At 42.9% G+C, this 24,921-nt stretch overlaps 1 protein-coding gene across 1 annotated transcript; it reads right to left on the minus strand.

Annotated features, from left to right (window-relative positions):
- Positions 1-1,686: 1,686 nt before the first annotated feature.
- Positions 1,687-24,229, minus strand: LOC103746895. The gene is made up of 4 exons (XM_029554122.1): positions 24,200-24,229; positions 18,069-19,003; positions 3,071-3,156; positions 1,687-1,859 (listed from the first exon to the last, which is right to left on the minus strand). Exons 1-3 carry the CDS (start codon positions 24,227-24,229, stop codon positions 3,135-3,137), a joined length of 987 nt encoding a protein of 328 aa, XP_029409982.1. The 3' UTR covers positions 1,687-1,859; positions 3,071-3,134.
- Positions 24,230-24,921: the final 692 nt, after the last annotated feature.

Raw genomic sequence — 24,921 nt, forward strand, 5'->3', positions numbered from 1 at the left:
TAAGTCTCCACTTCTTATACTAGCATTTTGTTGTTTCTTCATTTTATGTTAGCATATTACAATGGTTTTTCCATATGCTTTGGGTGACTCAAATTAATAGCACCTATTTTATTCAGAAGAATTCCCAAACGGTGTGCTCTTCTTTCTAAAAAATATTTAATTTTATTTATGTGCGTGCATGTGTATGTGTGTGTCTGTGTGTGTGCCTAAGTATACCACCTGCATACAGGTACCCCCAGAAGTCAGAAGAGGGCGTTAGATCCCCTGGAATTGGAGTTACAGGTGGCTATTAGCTGCCTGATATGGGTGCTGGGAATCTAACCCTGTTCTCTCTGAGAGCAGCAGTTCTCTTAACTGCTAAGCCATCTCTCCAGCCCTGATTTGATGCTTTCTTGGTTTACAGTTTAAAAAATGTAGGAAACACTCCATTGTGAAAATATCCCGTGCTGCCTTGTCATCTACTCAGCCACCCAGTTTTTAGATTCAATGTGTTATTTTCAAAACACATTTTGTGAATATTCAAGAGACTCAATTTTATGTGTTCTATGTGTTAATAAGCCCCTTATTTCTGTATTTGGTGTTAAAGACTGAGCTCAGCGGCTCACACAGTCTAAGCACACACATTTGCTGTCAGCTACAGCTCTTTCCCATTTTTGTCAGCAGCAGCTTTTACTGGGCTCATAAACACTTCTAAAATGTTAATAGCTCATGCCAAGAAATTTTTGTTCATGGATCTTCAGGTCACTCTGCTGGGTCCAGTGGGATCAGCTAGACTTGGGTGGGTTCAAGTCAAATCTGCTTCCTGCATGTCTCTTTTTGGGATCCCTGAGCCTTGGGTGGAGAGGGTATGCTACAGGTGTCCCATTTAGGACCCAGCATTACAATCTCTTGTTTCTGCATCTTAACCACCATCTCTGGTGAGAGTTGAGAGATGCACCAATCTATGGGTGTAACAAACAATAAGTCATTAGGAGTCAGTTGAATCCTATGTCTATTTAGTAGAATAATAGTTTTATTACTATTTTCCACCAAACTGAGAAAGACTCAAAATCTTGGTAATACAGTAAGTCAGCAAAAACATGATGATATGGGTTTTTTAATGTACCACTGGCGGGTATGTATATGAAATAAGGTCTATGGAGGGGAGTGCAACATCTACAAAAATTAAAGATCGGAATTTGGGTCTATCCAAAGGGAATTTCAAGGAATCCATTGTGTAGATAGAATTTTTGTATATGTTCAACAACGTACATATGAGCTCCTCAGTGCTACCAGAACAGCTTTACAGTGCATTTCTCTAGGAAGTGGGTACAACTACATGATGGTTAGTGTGGCTGTTAATGTGAAGGGATTATCTTGATTAGGTTAATTGAGATGGGACGATCCATCCTAAAGGACAGCATCACCATTCCTGAGACTGCCTGAAAGGAAGGAAGCCAGCAGAGGGAGAGCATCCATTGCTCTTTCCTTCCTGTGTGCAGTGTGACCAGCAGTCTCAAACTCCTGCCACCTTGGCTTCCCCACCATGATGGACTGTACCCTCAGACTGTGAGCCCTAATAAACCCCCCATTTAAGATGATTTTGTCAGGGTATTTAATCACAGCAACAGGAAAAGTAAGACAGATACCTTTTAATATTCTTAGGCCATTAGTAATTTTTTTAAACTAAGTATTCATATCCTGTGCTTGGCTGTTATCTCGTAGGATGTTAGTCCAGTTCTGTTCTTCTGCCACTCAGATGACATTTGGAAACAATGCTGTAAGGATGAGCATGTTTGGTAGATATCCTGCAATGCACTTCTGTACTTCTGATTTCCTCAAAAGGATCAGGTGTACTGGTGTTGTGGTATGGACCATTTCTGACTCAACCAACCAGACCCAACAATTAAATTAGCAAGAAAAATGTTGTCTCTCTTTCCTCAGAAGACAAACTACTGCCCATAGATTGTGAAATATCCCAAAATAAATTCCTTCAAAATACCTGGACAACTCATTCTTGGAAGAAAGTCATTTCATAAGATATACCAATTTATTCTTAATGTACATTTTTCTTTCTCTTTTTTCTATACTGTAGACTGAATCCATGCTAGGAAAGTGTTTAACCACTGAGTTTACATGCCTGGCTCCTTTTTATTTTATTTTGGGACAGTCTTGTTATATAGTTCAAAGTAACCCAAATCACGATCTTACTGCTCCAGCCTGTGTTACCAGTGTGAGCTTCTGTGCCCAGCAGAGTATTTTCTATCATCTTTTTAGATGCTTTATTTCCCTATTTTCTGTGAGGAGAATTTATAGAAATTTTTGTCTCTTCTTGTGTTGAAGCGTCTCATCTTATTTCACATGAGCTTACAACTATTTGTTTCACATTGTACAATTTCCAAGTATAATTTTAGGGATCTTGTTAACAATTGAAACAGAGTATTGCTATGTTGTCCAAACTGGCCTTGAACTTTTGTACTCAAGTGATCCATCCTCCCACCTCACCCTCCCTAGGGCTGGGACAATAAGCACTGGTGTGTGGATCTTAAATTCAGCTCAATCACATCCCTAGAAGAAAAGGGCTTAAGTAGATAGCTACACCTTGGTTTCCAGAAAGTCAAATGTACCATGGGGACACACAGTTGAGGAAAGATCTGGAAGACCATCTGGAATACTGATCCAGGGACAGTGGTCAGTGGTTTGGCTCTTGTCTCCATTATGCTAGGAATCAGATGATAAGGACAGGCCTTTGAGGGCTCTTGTTTCCAGTGTAAAGACCTCTAGTCCCTTTACCTACAGTGTCAGAAGAGTGTGCTTTCATTCCCTGGAAACTGCCTCTCAGTGCCAATGGGCATTAATCAATTGGAGATCACTAAAGGGCTCTGTGGACTACTAAATGGCTCTGACTGTTCTTGATAACACATTAGAGAAATGAATAAAGCAGTGGTATTATAGCATAATTAAATTCAACTCATGAGCAAGGTACAATGGCCATGCTTTTTAAGCAAGTTTCACCTAAGAGCTTGCTGCTGTCTCTTTGAATCTGCTCCTGGGAACAGACAGTGTTCTCCATCTGTCCAGGCTCTCTCACCTTGTTAAATCAGGTTGTCCTGAGTAGTGTCCCGTCGTTACTTTTGGTGATGGGCACAGCCTCACTAAATACTGACCTTGGGACACCTGGGGATAGAACAAAGAAAGAAAAATAAGAATATATTATGCATTTCCACCGTGGCTAAGCTTGGCATTTCCATTGAAGAATGATATGAATTGAACTTTGCTTGTATTTATTTAATTTATTTCTTCTAAGGAGGCAAAAGAACTACATAAATGTCATCGCTATCATCTGTGCATCACTAGTACCACCAAGAAGCTCTTTCCATTTTCTTTTCTTTCCTTTTCATTTTACTATTTTTGAAATATATTTTATTTTTCAACATATTTTTATTAAATTTTTGTACATGTCATTTAATCCATCTTTATCATCTTAATCCCTTACCCTATCTGCATGCTCCCTCCCCCCATAGACTACCCACAGGATTTCATGCAGTCTATCATATATGTCCCTCAGTGTGAGTTCATCCACTGGAGCCTGTTCAGCCTATCTAGCATCACTCCCTCACCCATGGTCAGCTGCCAGTAGTTCCTTGGCTAAGATTGAGGCCTCCTACCCATTTCCTCAGTTCTGCTCTGGGTTTTTGTCTGATTGAGTTTGCACGGCTCCTGTTGTTTTTGGATAGGATCTTACTATGTCTCTCAGGCTGGAATCAAACTTGACAACCTTGTGCTTTGGCCTTTAGAGTACTGGGACTGCAGGTGCTTGCCACCATACAAACCTATCAAAGGACCGTTGGATGATTGGTACTAGTCATTGGTGTTTGCTGCTTCTGGTTAACCATGCTCTCCAGCATTTTTGCTGTAGCATTTATAAACTTCAGGTATGACTGAAGCTAGTTTATCAAGAAAATCAGGAAAGAAAGCAAGTAAGCTCTGTGGAGGCCCTCTTCCATGTCACATAGCGTGCCAAGGAGCAAAGGCATTGTTTAATGTTTAGCATAGTCCTAATGAGGTAGGTTTTACTATATCTACTTTAAACAAGGACACAGGCAAGTTCGCAAAACTTTGAGCAGCTCTGGAAATGGGTTTTTGTCAGAAGAGGCAAAGCATGATTGATGTCTGTTGTAAGGTAGCTTTATCAAGAATGTCTGTGAACAGCATTTCTGGGCCAAGATAATCTTCACAAAAGAATCGGAGGTAGAATGCCCAGTAGGGGTGAGGCTCTGCTTCCTCTTCTATGAAGAGGATCAGTACAGTAGTTTTGAATGTTTCTATTTCTTTCCTTCCTTCCTTCCTTCCTTCCTTCCTTCCTTCCTTCCTTCCTTCCTTCCTTCCTTCCTCCCTCCCTCCCTCCTTCCCCTCTCCCTCTCACCTTCTATCTTTTTTGTTTGTAAATTTTGTGTGTATGAGAGTTATGCCTGTATGTGGGTAAGTGCACCCCTGTCGTGCAATGCCCGCAGAGGACAGAAGAGGCTGTTGGATCCCCTGGAACTGGAGTTACGGACAGTTGTTAGCTGCCATGTGGGTGCCGGGATTCAAATCCAGGTTTTTTGCAAGAAGAGTCAATGTTCTTAACTACTGAGCCATCTCTCCAGCCCTCCTTCTATCTTTTTTGGAAACAAGGTCTCTCTAAGTAGTCCAGACTGGCTTCAAACTCATGATCCTCCTCTTTAAACTTTCAAGCGATAGTACTATAGGTAGGTGTACACGATTATGCTAAAACTTAAATTCTATATTTTAAATATGTATGTGATGTATTTTATACACACTACATTTCTGTCACTAACCTGATTCTTTTTTTTTATGAAGTGCTAAGTACCAAATTCAGAGCTTTGTACCTGCTGGGTAAGCAAGTACTCTATCAACTAAGCCACATCCCTAACCACCTGATTTTTGTTGAGGAAAAATAGCTCTTCTCAAATTAGGCCATTGAGATTTGGGGGTTTGTCTATTACCACAGCACAGCTTTCCTGCCCTGAATGGTATATCTGTCTACTGAGAACATCCTACGTTCTTTCTCTCTCAGTGTCCTTCCTTACCCCTTACAAGGGTCATGGCCAACAATGCTGTGACAGAAGATAGATGAATAAGAAAAAAGCATGATAAATTATTTAAAGTTCTGTATGACCTGGCAAACTTTAGAATGAATACAGAAAGACCCAGGGAAAATTGTCCATTTTTATGCTTCCGTTAGATGGAGAATAGTTGCAGAGAATTGGGAGTAGCTAGGACGAGCAATCATGGATGTAATGGACTGAGGGAGGACTGGGGAAAAGCTGTGATCTTGCCTTCGTTACGCAGTCCTCCCTCTTCCTGCAGGAAATGGGGCCCTCTTTAGAACTTGACTCAGAGGATTTATGGCCAGCTCTTACACAGTGCAGTGTGTGTGTGTGTGTGTGTGTGTGTGTGTGTGTGTGTGTTAGAATAATATTTCTTTGCTTTCAGGAAAAGAGGTTCTGGTGTCTGTGAGTGGTCATGAGGAAGGGGAAGTCTAGTCTCTTCAGCTTATCTTAGGAGGTAAAGGGGCAGTAAAAAGAAAGGCAGGAAAATGTCAGAGAGACTTTACCCTTTGTGCGGGATAGCTTTAGCATCAACTTGACACACCTGGGTTGAAGGAACCTCAACTGGGGAATTACCTCCATTGGTCTAGCCTGTGGCCATGTCTGTGGGGCATCTTCTTGATTGTTGAGTGATGTGAGAGGGCCCAGCCCACTGTTGGTGGTACCACCCCTGGGCAGGTGGACCTATGCTGTATAAGAAAACAGGTTGAGTGGAGGCCAGAGGAGCAAGTCAGTAAGCAGCGATCCTCCATGGCCTGTGTTCCAGCTCCTGCCTCCAGGTTCCTGCCCTGAGTTTCTACCTTGGGATCCTTGATGAACTGTGACTTGGGAGATGTAAGTCAAATAAACCCTTTTGTTCCCAAGTTGGTATTGGTCAGAGTGTTTTTTTACAGCAATGGAGAAACAAACCAGAACACCCATCTGACGTCCTTTTTTCAAAGTCCTTAGCATGTTGCAGCATTGTACATTGGGGCATCCTCCTCCTGAGTATCAATAAATGTGTTTATTGATGTGTTAGGTTAAAGGATGTTTGATATTCAGTTATTTTTAGGCAACCTTTAGATTCTGGTATTGATATATTTACAAGTGGTATTTGATAAACACGACATTAAAAAAACTCATATTTTAAGCCAGGTGTGGCTTAAAGGTGTCCACACCTTTAGTTCCAGCACTCAGGAGGTAAAGGCAAGCAGATCTCTGTGATCTGTGAGATTGAGGCCAACCTGATCTATACAATGAGTTCCAGATCACCTGGACGTAAATAGAGACCCTGTCTCAACAAAAAGGAACTCACATTTGATCTATTTTTACTGTACGATTCCAGTGAGGCTGATTTATCCTGTGCTCATGTCTGGCTTTCATATAAGCTATTATCAGTTTTATTTACTGGCAGACTTTTCCTGTCTTCCTCTTCTATGGAAAGACTTCTATAAGAGAGAGGTATCCTACTCCTTGGGTTTTGAGCAAAGGGTGATTGCTAGAGCTTGGGCCTAGAATGTCCTTCAAAGGCCAGTATGCTAAAGGCTTCATTTCTGATTTAACACCACTGAGAGACGCTGCAAGTGAAAATAGGTGGAGACTCATGGGAAGTCTTCCGGTCATTGGGGTATACCTTTGAAGGGGATTGTGGTATTCTAGCTCCTTCTTCTCTGTCACTCTACGCCAGCAGACAAGCAGTTAAACACCACTGCACACTTCTATGACATGTTGTGTCACAAGCCTGAAAGCAAGACCCCAATTGACTGTGGACTGAAACCTCTAAAATATGAAGCTGAAAAGAATCTTTCCTTATTATATGTTCATGTCTTAGGTATTTTCCATGGCATTAGAAAGCTGACAGACACAAAAGTAGTGGGAGAGGTAGCATGGTTGGAGAGGTGATAGGATAAGAAGCCAGATGATTTAGGGTCTTGGTCGCCACAGAAGAAAGCCTGGATTTCATTCTAAAGCCTTTAAGAAACTATTCCATGATTCAAGTGACTGGGCAATGGTCTTGTGCATTTTAACACATGATGGTGTATACATGTAGTTGTGTGTGTACTTTTAGCACTTAAGAGGTGGAGGTACGAAGATAACAAGTTCCAGGCCAGACTGAGCTGCACAGTGAGACAGTGAGATGCTGATTTAAACAAAGCAAAGCAAAACAAAATAAAATCAAACCCAGAACCGAATAAAAAGTCCCAGAACTGGTATCTAGAGTAGACAACGAAAGTGAGATGACAGGGTTTGAGCTCATCTTGGGAATCTCCGAGCTACTTCAGTAGCTCTCCAAGTTTCTATTTTGGATCTGAATGATTCTCCACATACTTGGGCTGTGATCATTCAGAAACTTGTCAGGCACAATGTAGGAGCTTAATGAATACCGAGTGATTCAGACAGTAAGCTTCTATTTCTGGGGAAGGTGTTTTGGCATCATCAGGGACTCCTATGGGCCCCTTCCCGAACCTTCTCCACCTGTAGTGGCCAAGTTGTGTGGGGGGGGGGGATGTTGGTCCTTTCTCCTGAAAGGTTTCCTAACAATCTGATGTGAGCCAGGGCAAAACCACATCAGCCATGTTTAAGAGCTCATCCCATGCTTCTGTGAGGTGGAGAATTGGGTTTTCAGGATGGTTGCAAGTGTCACATACAAGTTCCAGAAAGGAGGGAAAGCTGGAAGCCAAGATACATCATCAGTCTGGAATGTCACTTCCTTCTCCAGGGAAGGTTTGTCAGTCAGGGGCAGCGTTCCTTCTGCTGAACCCTCATGTGCTCAGGTCTTCAACACATAGTACTTCTGATAACTGAGTAAAAATGAAAGGACACACATTTTTTCTTGTCAGTCAGACAGATATTGGATTTAGGAGCTATGGTGTTTGGGAGCTCAGGGACGCTTGTTTTCCAGCTCAACATGACCAGAAGAAGGGTGGCTCCAGAGACTAGGCCTACTGCCATGGTGTTTTGAATGAAAATGTCTCCCAAATGTTCATGTATTTGAACACTTGGCCCCAGTTGGTGCTGCTGCTTGTGGAGGTTTAGGAGGGGCAGTCTTGTTGGAGGAATCATGTCACTAGGGGTTGGCTTTGAGATGTCATAGCCTTTCCCTATTTCCAGTTTACTCCTCCACTTCCTGTGCTTGCTTGAAGATGGGAGCATTCAGCTTTCTGTTCCCACTGCCTCCTACTGTGCATGATGGACTCTTACCCTCTAGAGCCACAAGCCAAATAAAGTCTTCCTTCTATAAGGTGCTTTGGTTATGGTGCTTCATCACAGCAACAGAAAAGTAATCAATAGACCTGTGTAGGTCAAACTGGCTACAGGTGACTGCAGAGTGGGCTAAGGACTCTGAAAAACTTTGAAAAGAATATTATTGTCTGGGTATCTAGTTCATGGGCTGTGACAATCAAAAGTAAGTGTTATTATTATTATGCTATTAGTTTGTATAGACTGAAAACTTATCCCTGGAATTACCTATAATAAGGAAAAATACCCTCAGAATCTAATATTTGAGGAATGTAAGAAGAAACCACTCAGTATCAAGTAGACCGAAAGACTGAAAAATGTATGGAATACAGAGAGAAGCTTCATTCAGGGTGCTAAGCTAAGCTCTTCAGGACAGACTGCTTTATGTTCATTCAGCAAGTCACAACCTTAATGCACAAGGTGACTTCTGATGGTATTCCAAGTTGACAGGCATTATTAACTACCTTAGGCACAAGTTTTAAAACTATTTTAAAAAATATCTTTCAGGTATGTTAATTTATATAAATGTCAGTTCTTTCGATTTTCCCCTTTTGCTTCTTTTACATCTTAAAAGCAAAACTCAGTACTGCTAATACTTATTAGTTGGAAGACCTTAAGGACTATCTGTGAATAAAATTTGTAAGTATAAGTGAATCACAGGAAAGTAAACTAAAATAATAATGATAGGTGAGTCTTGAACTTGAGGTACTTGTATTCTGATATGACAAGATTTGCATCATCTGAGGATGGACAGATGCAGCTGAAGATTATATAGATAATTTAGTTAATTTTTATTTTATGTGTGTGAGTGTTTTGCCTGCATGTATGTAAGTGTACCCATGAGTGCAATGCCCATGGAGGCCAGAAGAGGGCATAGGATCCCCTGGAACTGGAGTTACGGATAGTTGTTAGTTGTCATATGGGTGCTGAAAATCCAACCTCAGGTTCTCTGCAAGATCAGCCAGTGCCCTTAACTGCTGAGTCACCTTTTAGTCTGTAAGATACATTTAAATAACCAAGTACTGATAGGCATTAAATGTCTCTGGGTATGTAATAAAGCTATAGACAGCTTCTGCCATAGTCCCCCTTCAGCCATGATCATCACACTTACTTCCCATCTAGCCCATGTTCAAAGCTAAATAGGTGGTTCTCCCGCACATGAGGTCTTCCCTGGCACCACCCTACCCCCAGATGAATTCGGCAAGAGAACTTATTATTGACATCACCCGTCTTAAATATTTCCATGTCAATCTAATATCACTTTAACTTAAAAGCATTGTAAGCCCTTATGGGAAAACAGTAATGTTTCCTTCCCACCTGGGCCATGTCATTTGATAGTCAGATACCTGGGAATTAGAAGTAACCTCTGTGATCACCAAAACCAGCACCCTCAGTGTGTCAAGAATTCTCAGTGCTCTTTTGGCAGAGGCCATGCCCCTCTCCTCAGGTATTTTCATGGGAGTACAGCTCACTCTCTCAGTAAGCCCATTTTATGCTACCCTAATTGTTAGGAAGTACTTTTTCACGTTGTACAAAATCTCTCTCCTGGAAACTTCCAGCAATCATATATAAGTTTGTTTTCTGGGGCTTGAAAGATTATGTTTGCATCTTTTTCTAGTTGAGAGTTCTTTAATATTTTAAGGCAGTGATGGAAAATCACATAAGCCTTTTTTTCTCATGGACTAAATGTCTTTCTCCTCAGGTCATCAGTGTGTTTTTGAGCTCCTTCATCATCCTTAGTGTGTCCCTTCAGATTTGTTGAGTTGCTTCTTCAGAGAATACTCACCTTGTTCCTGCTAAGCACCTAGACTAGGGTAGGCAACACAGTAAAGTATGGTAAAGTATAAACTACAAGTTGATTTTGGCAGGGCATGTGCTTGGCACTTGGCACTTTTAACATTCTAGATTTTTCTACATAGAGCAGTGTCATGATGGGTTCAACTTGTATCATCCCATTTGCTTGATCTATACTTCATCACTGTATTTGTACAATTCTAATCTGACGTTGCATTATATTTTGTGCAAAGATGCATCTTCTTTTTGAATAATATTTGGTTTGCTTTCAAGTACAAATGAAACTAACAAAACCACTAACAAACTCATGTCTTCTTCACTTGATGTTCACTTGTTTTCTTAGCGCTAATCCAATCTTCTCCCATTGTTTCAGTCTAGTCTATGGCTATAACAAAAATGCCACAAACTGGATAACTTATAAACAATAAATATTACAGTTCTGGAGTTCGGAAAGTTCTAGACCAAGATGCTCTCAGATCCAGTGTCTAGTGAGGTCCTACTTCCTCATAGACAGCAGGCTTTTCTCTTTAACTGCATATGGCAAAAAGGTGAACAAACTGTCACAGACCTTTTTTTATGGAGACCATCATTCATCACTATGTAGCCCAGGCTTACCTGGAACTTACTATGTAGCCTAGGCTGCCCTTGAACTTGTGATCCTACTGCCTCAGTCTCCCTAGTTGCTGGGGTTACAGATGTGCCTCACCACACCTGGCTCAACGAATTCCATTCATGAATTTCTGCTACCATGACCCAATCTCATTCAAAGGCCTTTTCTCCTAATACGGTCCCTTTGGGGTTAGAGGTTCAGTATGAGGGGGGCAAAAACACTGCACCAATCCGAGTTTGGGACCTAATATCTGTCCTTACTGCACTTCATCTCATTTGGAGCTCTCATTTCCATGGGTCTCCATGCTATTATCCCGAAGTTAGCTACTCCCCATAGCTCTGTACCACTGAGATATTTGGTAGGTGGGCTGTCTGCTCTCTTACTTGAGATGCTGTTCATTGGCCCAGTTAGAAACAAAATTTTGAAGGAAAACTCTGACTCTTCTCCATGAAGTCCTCCTTTCCAGTGGATCCTGGTAAATTAATCGTCATTCTTTGCATCACCTTTAGTCAGCTTTCAGTCTAATAAGCTGCTATTCAAGAACTTTTCTTTTCTAAATCCTGTCCTCAAACTGAACACAAAGCTCCATGAACACGGTGCATTAATGTAGCCTGACGGACCATCTAAAGTACAGATTGGAAGAGGAAGGGAGGCTTGTCAGTCATGATGTGTGATTGGTGGAGCCTCAGGGATTCAGTGTTCACATTTCAAAGCTCATGCTTCCTGATTGGTTAGGGCCCAGACTTCCTAGTATGACTCTAGGCTCCTTACAATCTGTTCACAATTAATACACAGACCTCAGGCTCATCTCCATCTAGGTTAGCTTCTAAGATGAACCACATCAAACTCTTGTTATCCAACAAACTTTTACATTGACTTCTGTAATTCAGGATACATCATTTTGACTACCTGAAATACCTGTCCTATGCGCTCTTTGTCCTTGGAAATTTCCTCACCAAAATTAAACTTCCTGTTAAAGGTTCCCTCTTTTATGAAAAATATTCTGGACTCCTGTCTTATCCCAGCACTTTATATGCATGTGCCCTAATGTTTTGCACTATAGAAAGTCACATGTCTGTCTTTCCTATCCATCTTTGCTGTGGGAAAGGCCCATCTATCATGAGAGATTACAATGAATCATTTGTTGAACTTTATTATAAAACTTGGCTATGGATGGGCTCTGGGTACCAAACCAGTTTGTACATCCATATTCTATAGCATTTTAGGAATAGCGACTGAATCTTTGTTCTCTTCTTTCCTCTATGTATTAGTCAGTTTTATGTTTCTATAATGAACACTGGAGATAATCAACTTAAAAAGAGAAAAAGTCTATTTGGCCTCACAGTTTCAGAGGTTCAAGTCCATGAGTGGGTAGAGCTATTGCTCCTAGTGTAGGGCAGCACATCACGGTGTGAGCACATGGAGAGACAAAATCTCTTTGCTGGGATGAGAAAAACAGGAAGAGAGGGAGGGTCTTGACTTCACTACCCTCTTCAAGGACACACCCTCACTGACCAGACCTCTCACTGGGCCTCAGTTCTTAATGTTTCCAATACTTCTCAAGAGCACCAAGCCAGGGGCAATGCAATTAACAAAGGAGACTTTGATGGATGTTTACTATCTAAACTATAGTACTCATCATGCTTTGCAAAATCCCTGAGGAGTTCATTTCCAAATCTCTGCTCTCATGACTTGCACTGCTCTGACTCCAGAGCTGAGCCCTACTGAGAGTGACTTTGCTATTTCTTCCTTGACCTAGGCTAGCAGTGACCTCTCAGAGGCAAAGTCGCATCATATGGGAAGCACCATATTTAGAACATACAGGTTGGGGGTCATGTTCTAGCTTGAACTCTCCCTGGTACGGCACCTTGAGAAGGGAAATTCACTTTCCTCAAAGTGCAGTTTCTTTGTTTACAATGCAGAGTTAGTCTTCATTTTCATTGCTAGGCTATTTGAACTCTGTTTTCCTTAATGTCCATGCTGCAGGTTGGTCTTTGATGTAGAGTAGGAAACCAAATGACAGCTGAGGTGCTCTGTGCTTCCCCAGCTTTGGGGGTCGTCAGTCCGTCATGCAGGTGCTGAGCTCTGCTGGCACATGCCACTTGATGAGAATCCTAGGACGGCCTGCCGTGGCCATGTTCTGCTGTCCTGTAAGGACACTACTGTTTCCCTTTCTCTGAGGTACTACCTCTCCCTCACCACATTCTGAATGCAACACACTATCTGTGAGAAGTACTATTTTCTTTTTTATGATTATTTTTATTTTATGTGCAGGAAAGTATTGCCTGCATGTATGTGAGTACCCGTGGAGTCAGAGGTGGGGTCGGATTCCCTTGGAACCGGAGTTATGGATGATTGTTAGCCACCATGTGGGTGCTGGGAATCAAACCCCGGTCCTCCACAAGAGCAGTCAGTGCTCTTAACCGCTGAACCATCTCTCCAGTCCCGGGAAGTACTGTTTTCAAGATGGTAGACAGAGTAGTCCAAGCACCTGCCCAAAAGAAATGATGGTTGATTTCTAGATTACTTTTTTTTTTAATGTTTTTTTTTTTTTTTGATATGGAGAACATGATTGATCTAGACTGCCTTTCCAATACTTAATTTGCTATAGACTGTTGCTGGAGTGTCCCTCAAAGGCTGAAATGTTCAAGGCATGGTCACCAGCAGGGAGTTGCTGTGATGTGGTGGAACCTGCAGGAGGCAGGGCGTGGTGGGAGGACTTTAAGTCTTTGGGGTTATGATCTTGAAAGGAGCTCAGGTCCTCCCTCTTTGTTTTTCCCTTTCTGCTCAAGAGTGGCTCTGCTCTGCCTCACTCTTCTCTATAACACGCTGTTCCACCACAGGCCCAAACACATAGTCAGCTGATTATGGACTTGAACCTCCTAAACCGTGAACATACACAAACTTTTCATGAGTTGATGAACTTAGACATTTACCACAGTGCTTGAAAGCTGACGGACATACCTCAGAATAGAGATTTTCATAGGAGAACAAAACCAACCCATGGCACAAATCACATTTTGCAGTTGAAGAACAGGAAGCAGAGGCTGGTCAAGCTGTTTGCCTAGTGTTCCCCAGATTCTAAGAAAAGGAGTCAAGTGAATCTTCAGATGCCTTCTCCAGGGTTGTTTCATCAATCTCAAAGGCAAGTTCTAACTGTCAACACTTTCAGAATTCTATCCTGAACATTACTCAGAGTCTCATCAAGAGTGACCAGCATTTTAGAACTGGGTAATCTGGGAATGGCATTAGATCAGAACTTAAAAATCTTATTGGGAAAGTGAGAGGAATAGATGCGTGATAAGGACAAATCTTAATTTCACATCCCCCTTTCCTTCACCAGTGCTCTGATACTGCTGTGGATAATTAGCAGGAAAATGGCCACAAAGTGGACAAAGGGATTGCAAGAGCGGGGAATAATTCAATAATGAATGTATTGTGCTGTAAATAATAGAGAGCTGATTACACAGATGCTATTTCATAAAGATCTGAAACCACACTTCTTCACTTCCTTATATGACTTTTAAAGCAATTATCCTGTAAAACTCCAATGGACTGCTGTGAACAGCCCTCTCCCTCTAACTCTCTTCTCATCTTCCTGCTTGCCCTGTGTCACTTACAATTCTTTCACACAGCAAATAGCCTCAAATTAATAATGAGCTTTTTACTAGAAAATCAAAATGCGTTCTTCACGTTGCCATTTAATTAGTGCTCAGAGTATTCCTCTGTGAAGCGGGTGTATGATGGGAGAAAAGCTTGCTTTCTCCCCTGATGATGCAGAGGAAGCAGGTTTGAAGGACAGATTATTTCTGTTCACTGTGGGGTTTGATGCTACTCGGTTCAGTTCGAGGGTGTTGACTGCTGCTCTTCCAGTCTGCCCAGGGGTACACAGTGAGCTGTATTCATATCCCTCTCCATCCTTAGGTACACAGGTAATTAAGGAATGCCTGTCCTGTCAGACAGATTACGTGTGTCCGAGGATATGGCAGTGAATGGCACCATGGAACTTAAATTCTTTTATAAGAGAGACAGCAAATGTACTTAGGAGCAAGCTGCATCATTATAGTATAAGGAATAGACACTCCAGGTAGAAAAAAAATCAGTATAGGGAAGTTGAGGAGGGCAAGGAGAATCGACACAGCAGGACCCAACAAAAGGCATCTCTGAGTTAAGAATGGAAGAAAGAGAGGTCACAATATGTGAAGGAAGAGCATTCCAGGCAGAGGATGCCTGAAATATGTAAAGAATCCAGGGGAACCATGTGTCTGGAACAGAGTGAGGAGCCAAGGTAGCACACCAAGATCAAGAGTGGCAACAGCGTCGTCCTATCACCCTCGCCATTGTTGACATCTTAAGGACACCTTTCATTTTGAGAGACCCAGGGTTCATTGGGAGATGTGAAGTAGAGAAATGAGGTAACTTACTTTAGAAATGATCACTCTGGCTGCCATGGGTGGCATACTGACCTGAAGGGAGGGGTGCGAGCGGAGAAACCCGTGGGGAGGCCTCTGCCTTTGTCCAGGATGTACTCAGTTCTGGCTCAGAGAAGAGGGGCAGCAGAGAAGAAGCAGAGAGGTGGCCGTTTCCAGGCAGAGTCAGGAGGAGCTGTTGGTCAGACTGGATCAAGTTGTGAGAACAAGGGGGAATCTTACCTTCCCAATGGGAGATGCCTCAAGGACAAAGACACCTACTGTATTTCTTTTCATTCTTTGTAGAAAAATAAGAAAGTTTCATGCACAGTAAATAACTACTTTCAACTGGAGAGATGGCTCAGTGGTTAAGAGCACAGACTGCTCTTGAAGACCTGGGTTTGATTCCCAGCACCCACATGGCAGCTAACAACCATCTGTAATTCCAGTTCCAGGGTATCCAATGATCTCTTCTGACCTTCATGGGCACTGCACAACATGAGTACAATTACATACATGCAAGCAATACACTCATACACATAAGATACACATAAAATAAAAATAAAAATAAAATATTTTTTAAAAAAGTACTTGTATAGAGGCAGGTGGATCTCTGTGAGTTCAAGGCCAGCCTTCACAGTGAGTTTCAGGCCAGCTGGGACTACAGGGAGACCCTGTCTCAAAAAGATTAAAAAAAAAAAGTGCTAGTTGAATGAAAAAGCATGCCTGTATCGGTAACTATTTTCTTTATTTCAAAAATACTAATACAGTTTCTTTTCCAAGATAAAATTGTTGAAGTTAGACATAAGGATAAAAACTTTTTAAAACAATTTATTTCATGTTTATGTGTATGCCTGAGTATATATATGTGTAGCACATGCATGCAGGTGGTTGTGAGCCACCATGTGGGTGCTGGGAACTAAACCTGGGTCCTTTGGCAGAGCAGCAAGTGTTCCTAGCCATCTCTTCAGCCCCAAGGATAAAACTTTGAAAAGTCTTTGCCATGCGATGAACCTACAGGTCATTTTTCTGTTAACCAGAGTTTTTGTTTGGCATGTAAAAATGGATATAATAATTTGTAATTTAACCTGTGTAATAAAAGTATTACAAAATATATGGTTCACAAAGAAAATTGTAAAATGAATTTGAACGATGATGGTTGATAATTACATCATATTTATGTGTTTTTGAAACAGAAAAAACCTCCATAATATCCATGTTTGTCTATTTTTCTTATTTATAGCATAAAGGTCCCCACTATGTAGGAGTAAAGTACAAAAGAGAACTTATTAAAATCTAAAGTCTGGGTGGATTTGGGGAGATCCAGGCTATATCGCTGAGTTTAAATTGGAATGTGAGTTCCGGAATATTAAGGTGACTGATGTAATATTTTGTCTCTCATATAGTGCCACAAATGTGTGTGTAGTGAGACTTCACAATAACAGAAAAAGAATCATACTGGTGCTGGGAAGCTTCTTCCTTTATCCCTGAGTGGCAACTGTAACCAGTCATACAGAATCCCTCAGGCAGTTCCCGTTCAGGAAGAAAGTGGCCAGACTAGTAAGAACACCCAGTGGCTCTTTCCACATTTTTCATCCTAAACCACATCAATATACCAAGAGTTGCCAGAGCAAAGGACAAGGTAGGGAGGGAAGAGGATGAACAGGGGGCAGCAGACTTCAACTAGAGCAAGAATACTAAGCAAACCTTCAAAGAAGTTGGAAACAAAGGGAATTTTGCAGAGCACTGAAAAGATTTGGGGGATTGGAGAGAGTAGGAGAGAACTTGGATTAGGCTGAGGGTAACAGGTCTGGGAAAATGGTCTTGTCCCTGGTACTTAGAACAGTGGCCAAATTAGGTAAATATTACTCTTTTGAGTGACACCTGACAGAGCTAGGGCACAGCTAGGGAAGTGATTGGCACCCACAGCTACCTGAATAGCAGTCTTGGTCCACTTAAGTCTACCTGTCTCTGCTTAGACAAAGGAACAACAGAGGGCACTGGAATCAAGTCTGATTGATGTCACAGGCCTGTAATCCCAAGTCTTTGGGAGGCAGAGGCAGGGGGAACGGTTAACTCCAGGCCTGCCTGGGCCACAGAGTAACTTTAAGGCTAGCCTGGGTAGATCCTGACTGAAAATTTTTGAAAGAGTTCAGGAAAGGGGTCATGGGCGTTGAGTGTGGTATATATAGCTCATTGGTAAGACGCCTTAGGTACAGTCCTGCAAACACACAAAATTGCAGTGGCTAAATTATCCCCCTCCCTCCCTGGCTGCATACCTTTCAGCCATCAGAAGAAACAACCATCTCAGGCCCTCAGGTTCCTACAACTTCCTAATGTCCCAGACAGCTGGATGTACATTTCATTATTACAACCCTGGAAAAAAAGGTCTTTTCTCTTTCATATCCTTCTAACCCTTATGGAATTAGTGACAGGACCCTGAAGAGTAGATCAGAGCTATCTGCAACCCCAGACTCTCTTTGAACACAGGTAGAAGTCATAGACAGGAAAGAGTCAAGTTCCTCTAAGTCTGGTGAATTAAAGCACCCAGACTTTAGCCCTTCGATGTCACAGGTGGGAGATTTTCCTCTTTAGGTCGCAACCTCCAAATCCTTCTCCTTTCTCCAACTTAGGAAGGCTGTGGCAGCCACAGGCAAACGGTGAGTGTGTGGGGGGGTGGGGGTGGGGGTGGGGGGTGTGCTCTGCGAATGAGTCATTTGGTCCCTGCGGTGGCTTTCAGTTCTGGGATATTTGAGCATCTCTCTTCCCTGTTTCTCAATCGTTCTCTTCCTTAGTTCTGCCAGCAGGATTGCCAGCACGTGATGCAAACCTGCTAGCTGCAAGGGGGCCTTATCCATCCATCCATCCATCCATCCATCCATCCATCCATCCATCCGCCCCATCCGCCCACCCACCGCCAAACCCTTCATCCCTCCTGCTTACGGGCGCTCAGTGTGCATCTCCAGGCCTGCGGCGCCGGCGCGGGGCGCGGGATTGTGCCTGGCCCACTCTGGGGGACAGGGCCTGTACTCCCCAGGGGCTGCAGGGTCGGGAGACCGGGACACCCAGGGGTGTGGCAGCCGCCTAGCGGAGCCCATCCGAGCCGGCACGGCACCTTCGGACGTCCCTGCCCCACGTGACTGTCGCCTCCTCCCTCCTCCCAGTCGCGCGCACAGGCCGGGCGGGCGTCTGGACTCCCGCGCGCGCTCGGCTGGTCCCAGTGCCCCCAGGAGAAGCGGAGGAGGAGGGAGCCAGCCAGGCAGCCCCGGGGAGCGGGCGCGAGCGGTGGCTGCCGGAGCCGCCTGTGCACGGGCGGCGGCGAGGGTGGCGGTCGCCTGAACAGCGGGCGCAGGGGCGGCGCGGCATCCGCACCCGCCGAGTGTGATGAAGCTGCCCTGCCTGGTTGCTCCGCTCGCCGCCAGCTGACAGCGCCTGCCCTCAGCCCGCCCGGGAAGGGAGCCGCCGAGGGGCCGTGACCTTGGCCGAGGAGGTAAATGGAGGAGGCGGGAGGGATGCGGGGGCGCCTCCCGGAGTCCTTGGGACCCCCGGCCCGTACCCAGCCCTCGCTCGGCGCCCGTGGGAGCGAACGTCCCCCGGAGCGGCGCGCCTGTTCGGGCTGGGGCGCCGCGCACCCCGAGGTCCACGGTGCTGAAACTGCTGCCCGGTGCCGCCGATGGGTGCTTCGCTGCGCGGGGCAAGGCTGCCTGCCATTTGCTGCCGCCGTGAGCCAAGGCCGAGCAAGGGGAGCTGGGGTTCGCTTGCTTTCTCTCTCCTCTCTGGCTGATGTCTCTGAGGCGTGTGCAGTTAGGTTTTCTCTTCAGGGTGATCCAGGTGGTGGCCCAAGGCTGAACCTCCCACCGGCCTCGGGTTGCCTGGACCTATTTTGGGTGCTTTCTTGCAGAGATTAGGCATGATTGTGTCCAGAGGGACAGAGCGGACTCGGGTGGGAGCAGCGGAGGAGCCAGAGAAGGCCGGTCAAAGTGGCTAAGCGGATGCCCAGGCTGTGTGGGGCTGGGGGTAGGATGGAGAGCAAACGTGCTGGAAAACGACACTTGTGGGCAGTGGGCCTCTGATGCGCCTGTAGTGGGAAACTAGCAGCCACCTAGGAAAAAGTGGGCTGCATTGCTGTTGCTTTTCTGTCAGGGAAAAGTGTCAAGTAAGTGGAGTCAAGCACTAAGGGAGAACTGTGAGTACCAGGGAAGTGCTAACCACCGGGTGTTAAGTGAGCGTCTAACACTTGTTAAGAAACACTGACCTCAAAACCAAGCCTACAAAATCAATAGCCAGAAGGCTGTTTCTAACTGGAAGCTTGTCAGCTAAAATTCCAGGTGATATTCCGGGTGTAAACTCTTCTTTTAAAGTCTATGAACGTTCCATGTCCTCCAGCCAGCCCAGGCTTGTAAGCTTCTTGTGGATTGGGCCATGCAAATAGGAAGATAAGTTAAGGGGTCCTGCCTCCTTGAGCACTCCATCTCATTGAACCTCTCAAATTCTTTGCAGGGCAGGCTGGTAACCCTTGAATCTGAGAGTGGACCAAGCTTTGGGTGACATGGCCCAGGGGAATAATTATGGGCAGACCAGCAATGGGGTGGCGGATGAATCACCCAACATGTTGGTGTACAGAAAGGTAAGAATTTTGCACTTTCTTTGTAAACTGGAGACTTCTGGCTGCCAAGTGTTTTCTTTCTTTACATCAGAGTCTTTATCAACTTTATGGCCTTGTGAACTTCCCAGATCATCAGTGACTGTGTACTATACTTGAAGGTGATCTGAGGATCCCAAGTGACAGGGATAGAAACACAGAGACGATGAGGCCTGCTGGTTTTTACATAGAGTCACCTGTCATTAGCAATTATAGCAAGTTTGGCAGTTCAATATATTTTGCTTATTACACATGATTTGATAGCATCTGCTGTAATTTTAGAAGTCTTTTCTAATACTCCCAAACATTTAGGTTATAATAATTACGTAAGTGTATCACATTTTGGAAATAAAAATAGACTACTTTTCAGTTCTGTGGCAAGAGTAAATGAGTCTGTGAATGTCTCTGGTTTTATGATTTTACTCATAGCTAAACAACTCTATGCCTTAGCCTTAGTTTTTACTTTATATTATTTATGTAATTTTTATATGAAGTATCTACTGTCTAGTGTCACATGCCCATGAGGTAAAACTGTACATTCCAGAGGGTTCCCCTTCCACAAACAGATCTGATAGATTTCTGTAGTTCTAGCAGCAACAAACTTCTAGACATTGAGCCACCATCATAAATAAAGACACACTTGGGCAGTGTGTGTGCTTCAGACTGGTTGCTTAGGTAACTTTGTGCTGGTTATAATCAACAAGCTTACTAAAATTAAGGATGCAGTATTCTTTATGTAACTTCTACACCGATTGCTTCTTTTGCAATTTTGACTGGAATTATTTTTCTTCAGCATATTACCTGGAATGTGTATCAGCTGAGACTGCTTTAGTTAACACTGACAGTGGCAAAGGGTAATCATATGTCAAGGCTAAGAACACCCTTAAGGGTTTTGATTAGCATGAGCCCACTGAGGAGTTGAGGATGAGCGTGCATTTGGTTTTTCAGTGAAATGTGAGCTGATTGTGACAGAGAGGAAAGGCTGTGTGTTGCCTTGATGCATGCAGAATCCCAGCTTTTTGCTTGTGTGGCCAAGTCATTAAAAGGTATTAAGGAATGTACTGGAGAAAATATTTTTATTGCTGTAAGGAGATTCATGGTACCCAGGCCTCATGCTCACTGCTTTATCCTGAAGCCTGTGGACAGTACTATTTTGTATACCTGAGAATACAATTAGATATGTCTGGGAAAACACAGTATGAAGAAGTTGACTATTTCAGTCTTTTTATCCAAATGAGTGAATAAAGATTACCATCCACTTGAGCCTAAATTATTACAACTGCATTACTACATTGATTGAAACAACTGGGTGCTTGCATATTTTATAGAGAGTTCTGAGGAAAAACATTTTGGTGGCAGGTGCTTCAAAATAAATTATTAAATTTTCTGTTATTTGATGTGACTCTGAATATTGTAATATGTAAGATATGAGAATTGAAAGAAATCTTTGTGTGTATGCAATGTGGAGAGCTGTACTTTTGGATGGGAAGCTATGGTAGTAAGCTTTTAAGTCTTTTTCTGTTTGCCTATAAACAACTGAGAAACAACTTGGACATCATTATTTGATTATTTAGCGTACCAGAGTCTCCTTATTGCTAATTTAAAATTTGCTATGTAAATTGCTGTATAGTCCAAATTACTATTAGTTCTAAATTTAAGCTTCTAGAGTAGGCTGATTTTATAGAAATAACCTAACCTAACTTTTTTTTTTTTTTTTTTTTTTTTTTTTTTTTTTGAGATGTGGTCTCACTGTGCAGTCCAAACTGGCCTTGAATTTGCAGCAATTCTCTTGCCTCTGCCTCTTGGTAACATTTCATTTTAAAAACCATTATTTCTAGTTGATCTTGGAACTGCTTGTAATATTCATTTTATCCTTCTTTGATTAGCTCTTTGTTTAGAGCTAATGGCATGTATCACTTAGTTTTCAAAAAAGAAATCACTAATAAAACACTACTGGTAAGAAAGAACTGAGCTCAATAAATTTTGTTTATAAAGTCAAACTATAGATTTCATATCATAAAACATATAACTTTTAAGTTTTTTTGTGATATAAATAATGATCCATAAATAGTACCAGATACTTCATCAACATTTTCCTTCATTTTCATTTCCTGGCCATCCTGTATGTCTTTGTGCACACACACAAACTGACATCATGACTTTCATGCTTTGATGTACCTTTGTTCCTAGTATCTTATATGGGGTTTCCATTCGATATCTTCTCTGAAGAGCCAGTTTTTCACAGGAATGGCAAAGTAACTGCAGAGACATATAGGTTGAATCTATATATTGGGATGTTTCAACAGCCTCACCTTTGCGAAAGAATAGGCTTTATGTTGCAGTACTTATTAATCAGGTAGTCAGTCAAAGGTTTAGAAAAGATCTTCAGTCCTAACAGGGCATTGCTCAATAACAGTGGGGAGAGTAGAGAGAGAAATTGCTGTTTTTATCGACTGATGCCAATTTTCCACTTCTGCTTGGCTGTTGAAGTGCAGTTCTTGAAAGTGTGATCTGAACCGGCAGGCTTTGTGGTATTCCTCCCCCTCCCCTCCCCTCTCCGTGGTATCTCTGCACATACACTGATCAGAATACTCATGGCACTCAAGACATGTATGTGTTGTTTCCATCTTAGCTTGAAAGGCTGTGGATGACTCTTACAAACACTCTTGGGAGAGATAGGAAACTGTAAATGGTTATCAAAGTGTAATACTAGGAGAGCTGCGGTGTGACCGTGTCTTCTCTCTGGCTGAAGTCTCTCTCCATCATGATTATCCTAATAACAGGTTTGAAGAGTTCCAAAATTAACAAACAAATTCAGGGATCTATTTTCCGTGGAAAAGTCCACAGTGTTTGTGTGTGGGGTTTGCACATGTGTGTCCATGTGTGTGTATATGCATATGGAGGTCAGAGGTCAACTTCTGGTGTCATTCCTCAGGAGACATCCCTTTGGATTTTTTGAGAAAGTCTCTTTCTGCCCTGGAACTTGCCAGTTAGGCTAGATTAGCTGACCAGTGAGCTCTGGGGATCTGCCTATCTCTATCTTACCAATTCCAGAATGTATAGCACATGTTTTTATGTGGGTGCTGGGGACTGAATTTAGGTCCTTATGCTTGTGGGGCAAGCACTTTACCCACTGAACAACATTCACAGTTCCTTCATAGTGGTTTTATGGAAGAAAATCTTCAGTGGATTAAACCCTGATCATTGGGCTGAGCAGATGTTGTTGTAGTGAAGGCTTCAGGGTCTGATAGTGCTGCCTAGTGGTCAGGGCTAGTACCTGCAAGGCAGTCGGGGTTGATTGCAAGAGTTCATTTGATGTGTGAGGTCCATTTAAAAAATTACTGCAGATCAAGTACTTGTCTTAGCACTTCTTTGATTTATAATGTTGCCTTCGAATAACCAGGTGATTAAATTGCAGTGATATGTTGTCCATGGTATTTGAGGAAAACTTCTTTAAGAGTGTGTAAAATAGCGTGGGTTGGACACTTTTATTTCTGGAGCTTTCTAGGCTCCCTTCAGACAGGTCCTAACTAGAAATGATCAGTTTTCTTGTGATTCAGCCAGCTCCCACTTGCCTTGGAACCAGACCAGTTTCTTGACACATTTTTAGGGATGACATGTCAGAAGTGAGTTCTGTTTTGGGTTGATGAATTGTAAATGCTGTTCTCAGTTTTGGTCAGCTCTGGGAGCAACCTCTGTTCCTGGGCAGCACTATTTGCAAAGGACAGCGAGCTAGAACTCAGTGCACAGGGAGATGCTCTCTAAGTGTGATGTCTGGCCAGCATGCTGCCCACTAGACAGCATACATCACTCCTGTCTTAAAGCTGACATTCTTGCATTGGAAAAACAAAATTGCTAGGGCACCTTGGGGCCAGTACTTCAAATTGGCTGTAATGCTGGCGCCTCACTAGCAAGAATGCTCAAAATGTCCAATAATTTCTGATACTATTGCAGCAACCATTTATGCCCCAGCTGTCAGAAAAGAAAATGAAAATGTTTTCCTCATTCATTATCTTACTGGAAGGATCATGTTTTTGAAATAGCAGACACGTCAAGTTCACTGGGCGCCTCTCTGTTCCCTATGCTAGTCTGTCCTCCATTCCATCCTCTTCCCATAGTCTCTTCATCTTCTTTATAATACTCTGTCTTCCACTTGTGTCTTTTTACTTTTTTCTATGCAAGAAAGACTTAAGGGTAAAGGGATAAAGGTTACTAAGAAGCTGTTTATTTTAGCTATTAAAGAGAAAATAATGTCTTGTATACTTTACAATACCTTTTGGAGATGAAAACAGGTACTAGCCTTTATTAAGTACCTACTACATATAGGTGCTCAGGCAATAGGATAGTGTATTGTGGTTGCGATACTAGGGTACTATGTAAAGGTAAGAGTCCTCTAGTCCATGAGCAGGATGGAACAGCTGGCTTTTCTTACCTGAAGGCACAGGGGGAACCAGTACCCCATATTTGCAAGGGCGTCTATGATGTAGCTTTACCTCAGTGCTTTTGGAAGCTATTTTGGATGTCCCTCTGTTCAGTCAGAGTCAACACTCCTTTGAGAAAGGGGAGTGGCTTCTTTCCTTCTGGAGATCCTGGACCACAGACCTGGTGAGTCTCTCCATGGTGAGGTGCTGCTGTTTTCTGCTTTAACTTAACTCATATGTCTTTGCGGGATGGCCAGTCTCATCAGCCTCGAGGGCGTCATTGTTTCTTGATGCAGCTTCCGTCGTAAAAAAACAATCTTTCTTATTTTTTCATTTTAGCTATCTTGGTCTGTCCGGGTTTAGTACCTGTTAGTAAAGAATATTTATGGGTGAACACAAGACAAAGGCCTGTTGGGAAAGGAAGGAGTGTGTAAACAAATACACAGGTCCTGGGCATTTAAGTCCCCAGGTTTTTAAGGTAAGGACTAGGGTAGGAGGCAAGGAGCATGAGAATTTTTATAACATTTCTGCAACATTCTGAACTGGAACATCTTCTCCATCATATGACTAGGAATCTCCTTTCTGAACCAGGGGATGTTGTCTACCATAAAGACAATCAGACTTGCCTTTCCCTTTCCTTTCCTCAGTGACAAAAGTATGAATAAACGCCCTGAAACAGGACAGGATCATCCTCCATAGCATATCTTCTGGAGTAGATGCAAGTGTTTTTATG

The sequence above is a fragment of the Nannospalax galili genome, unplaced genomic scaffold (genome assembly GCF_000622305.1).
Source record: "Nannospalax galili isolate Female #2095 unplaced genomic scaffold, S.galili_v1.0 scaffold543, whole genome shotgun sequence".
NCBI classification, from domain to species: Eukaryota; Metazoa; Chordata; class Mammalia; order Rodentia; family Spalacidae; genus Nannospalax; species Nannospalax galili.

What these genes read in the sequence shown, in the direction of transcription:
- LOC103746895 (XM_029554122.1), bottom strand. Translation starts at nt 24,229, where the DNA reads ATGGGGTACTGGTTCCCCCTGTGCCTTCAG. An exon ending in GGTTCCCCCTGTGCCTTCAG is followed by an intron (nt 19,004 to 24,199) that starts GTAAGAAAAGCC and finishes CACCCAAAATAG; the next exon opens with GTCCAGGCAACCCGAGGCCG. An exon ending in GAGATGCACACTGAGCGCCC is followed by an intron (nt 3,157 to 18,068) that starts GTAAGCAGGAGG and finishes TTCTATCCCCAG; the next exon opens with GTGTCCCAAGGTCAGTATTT.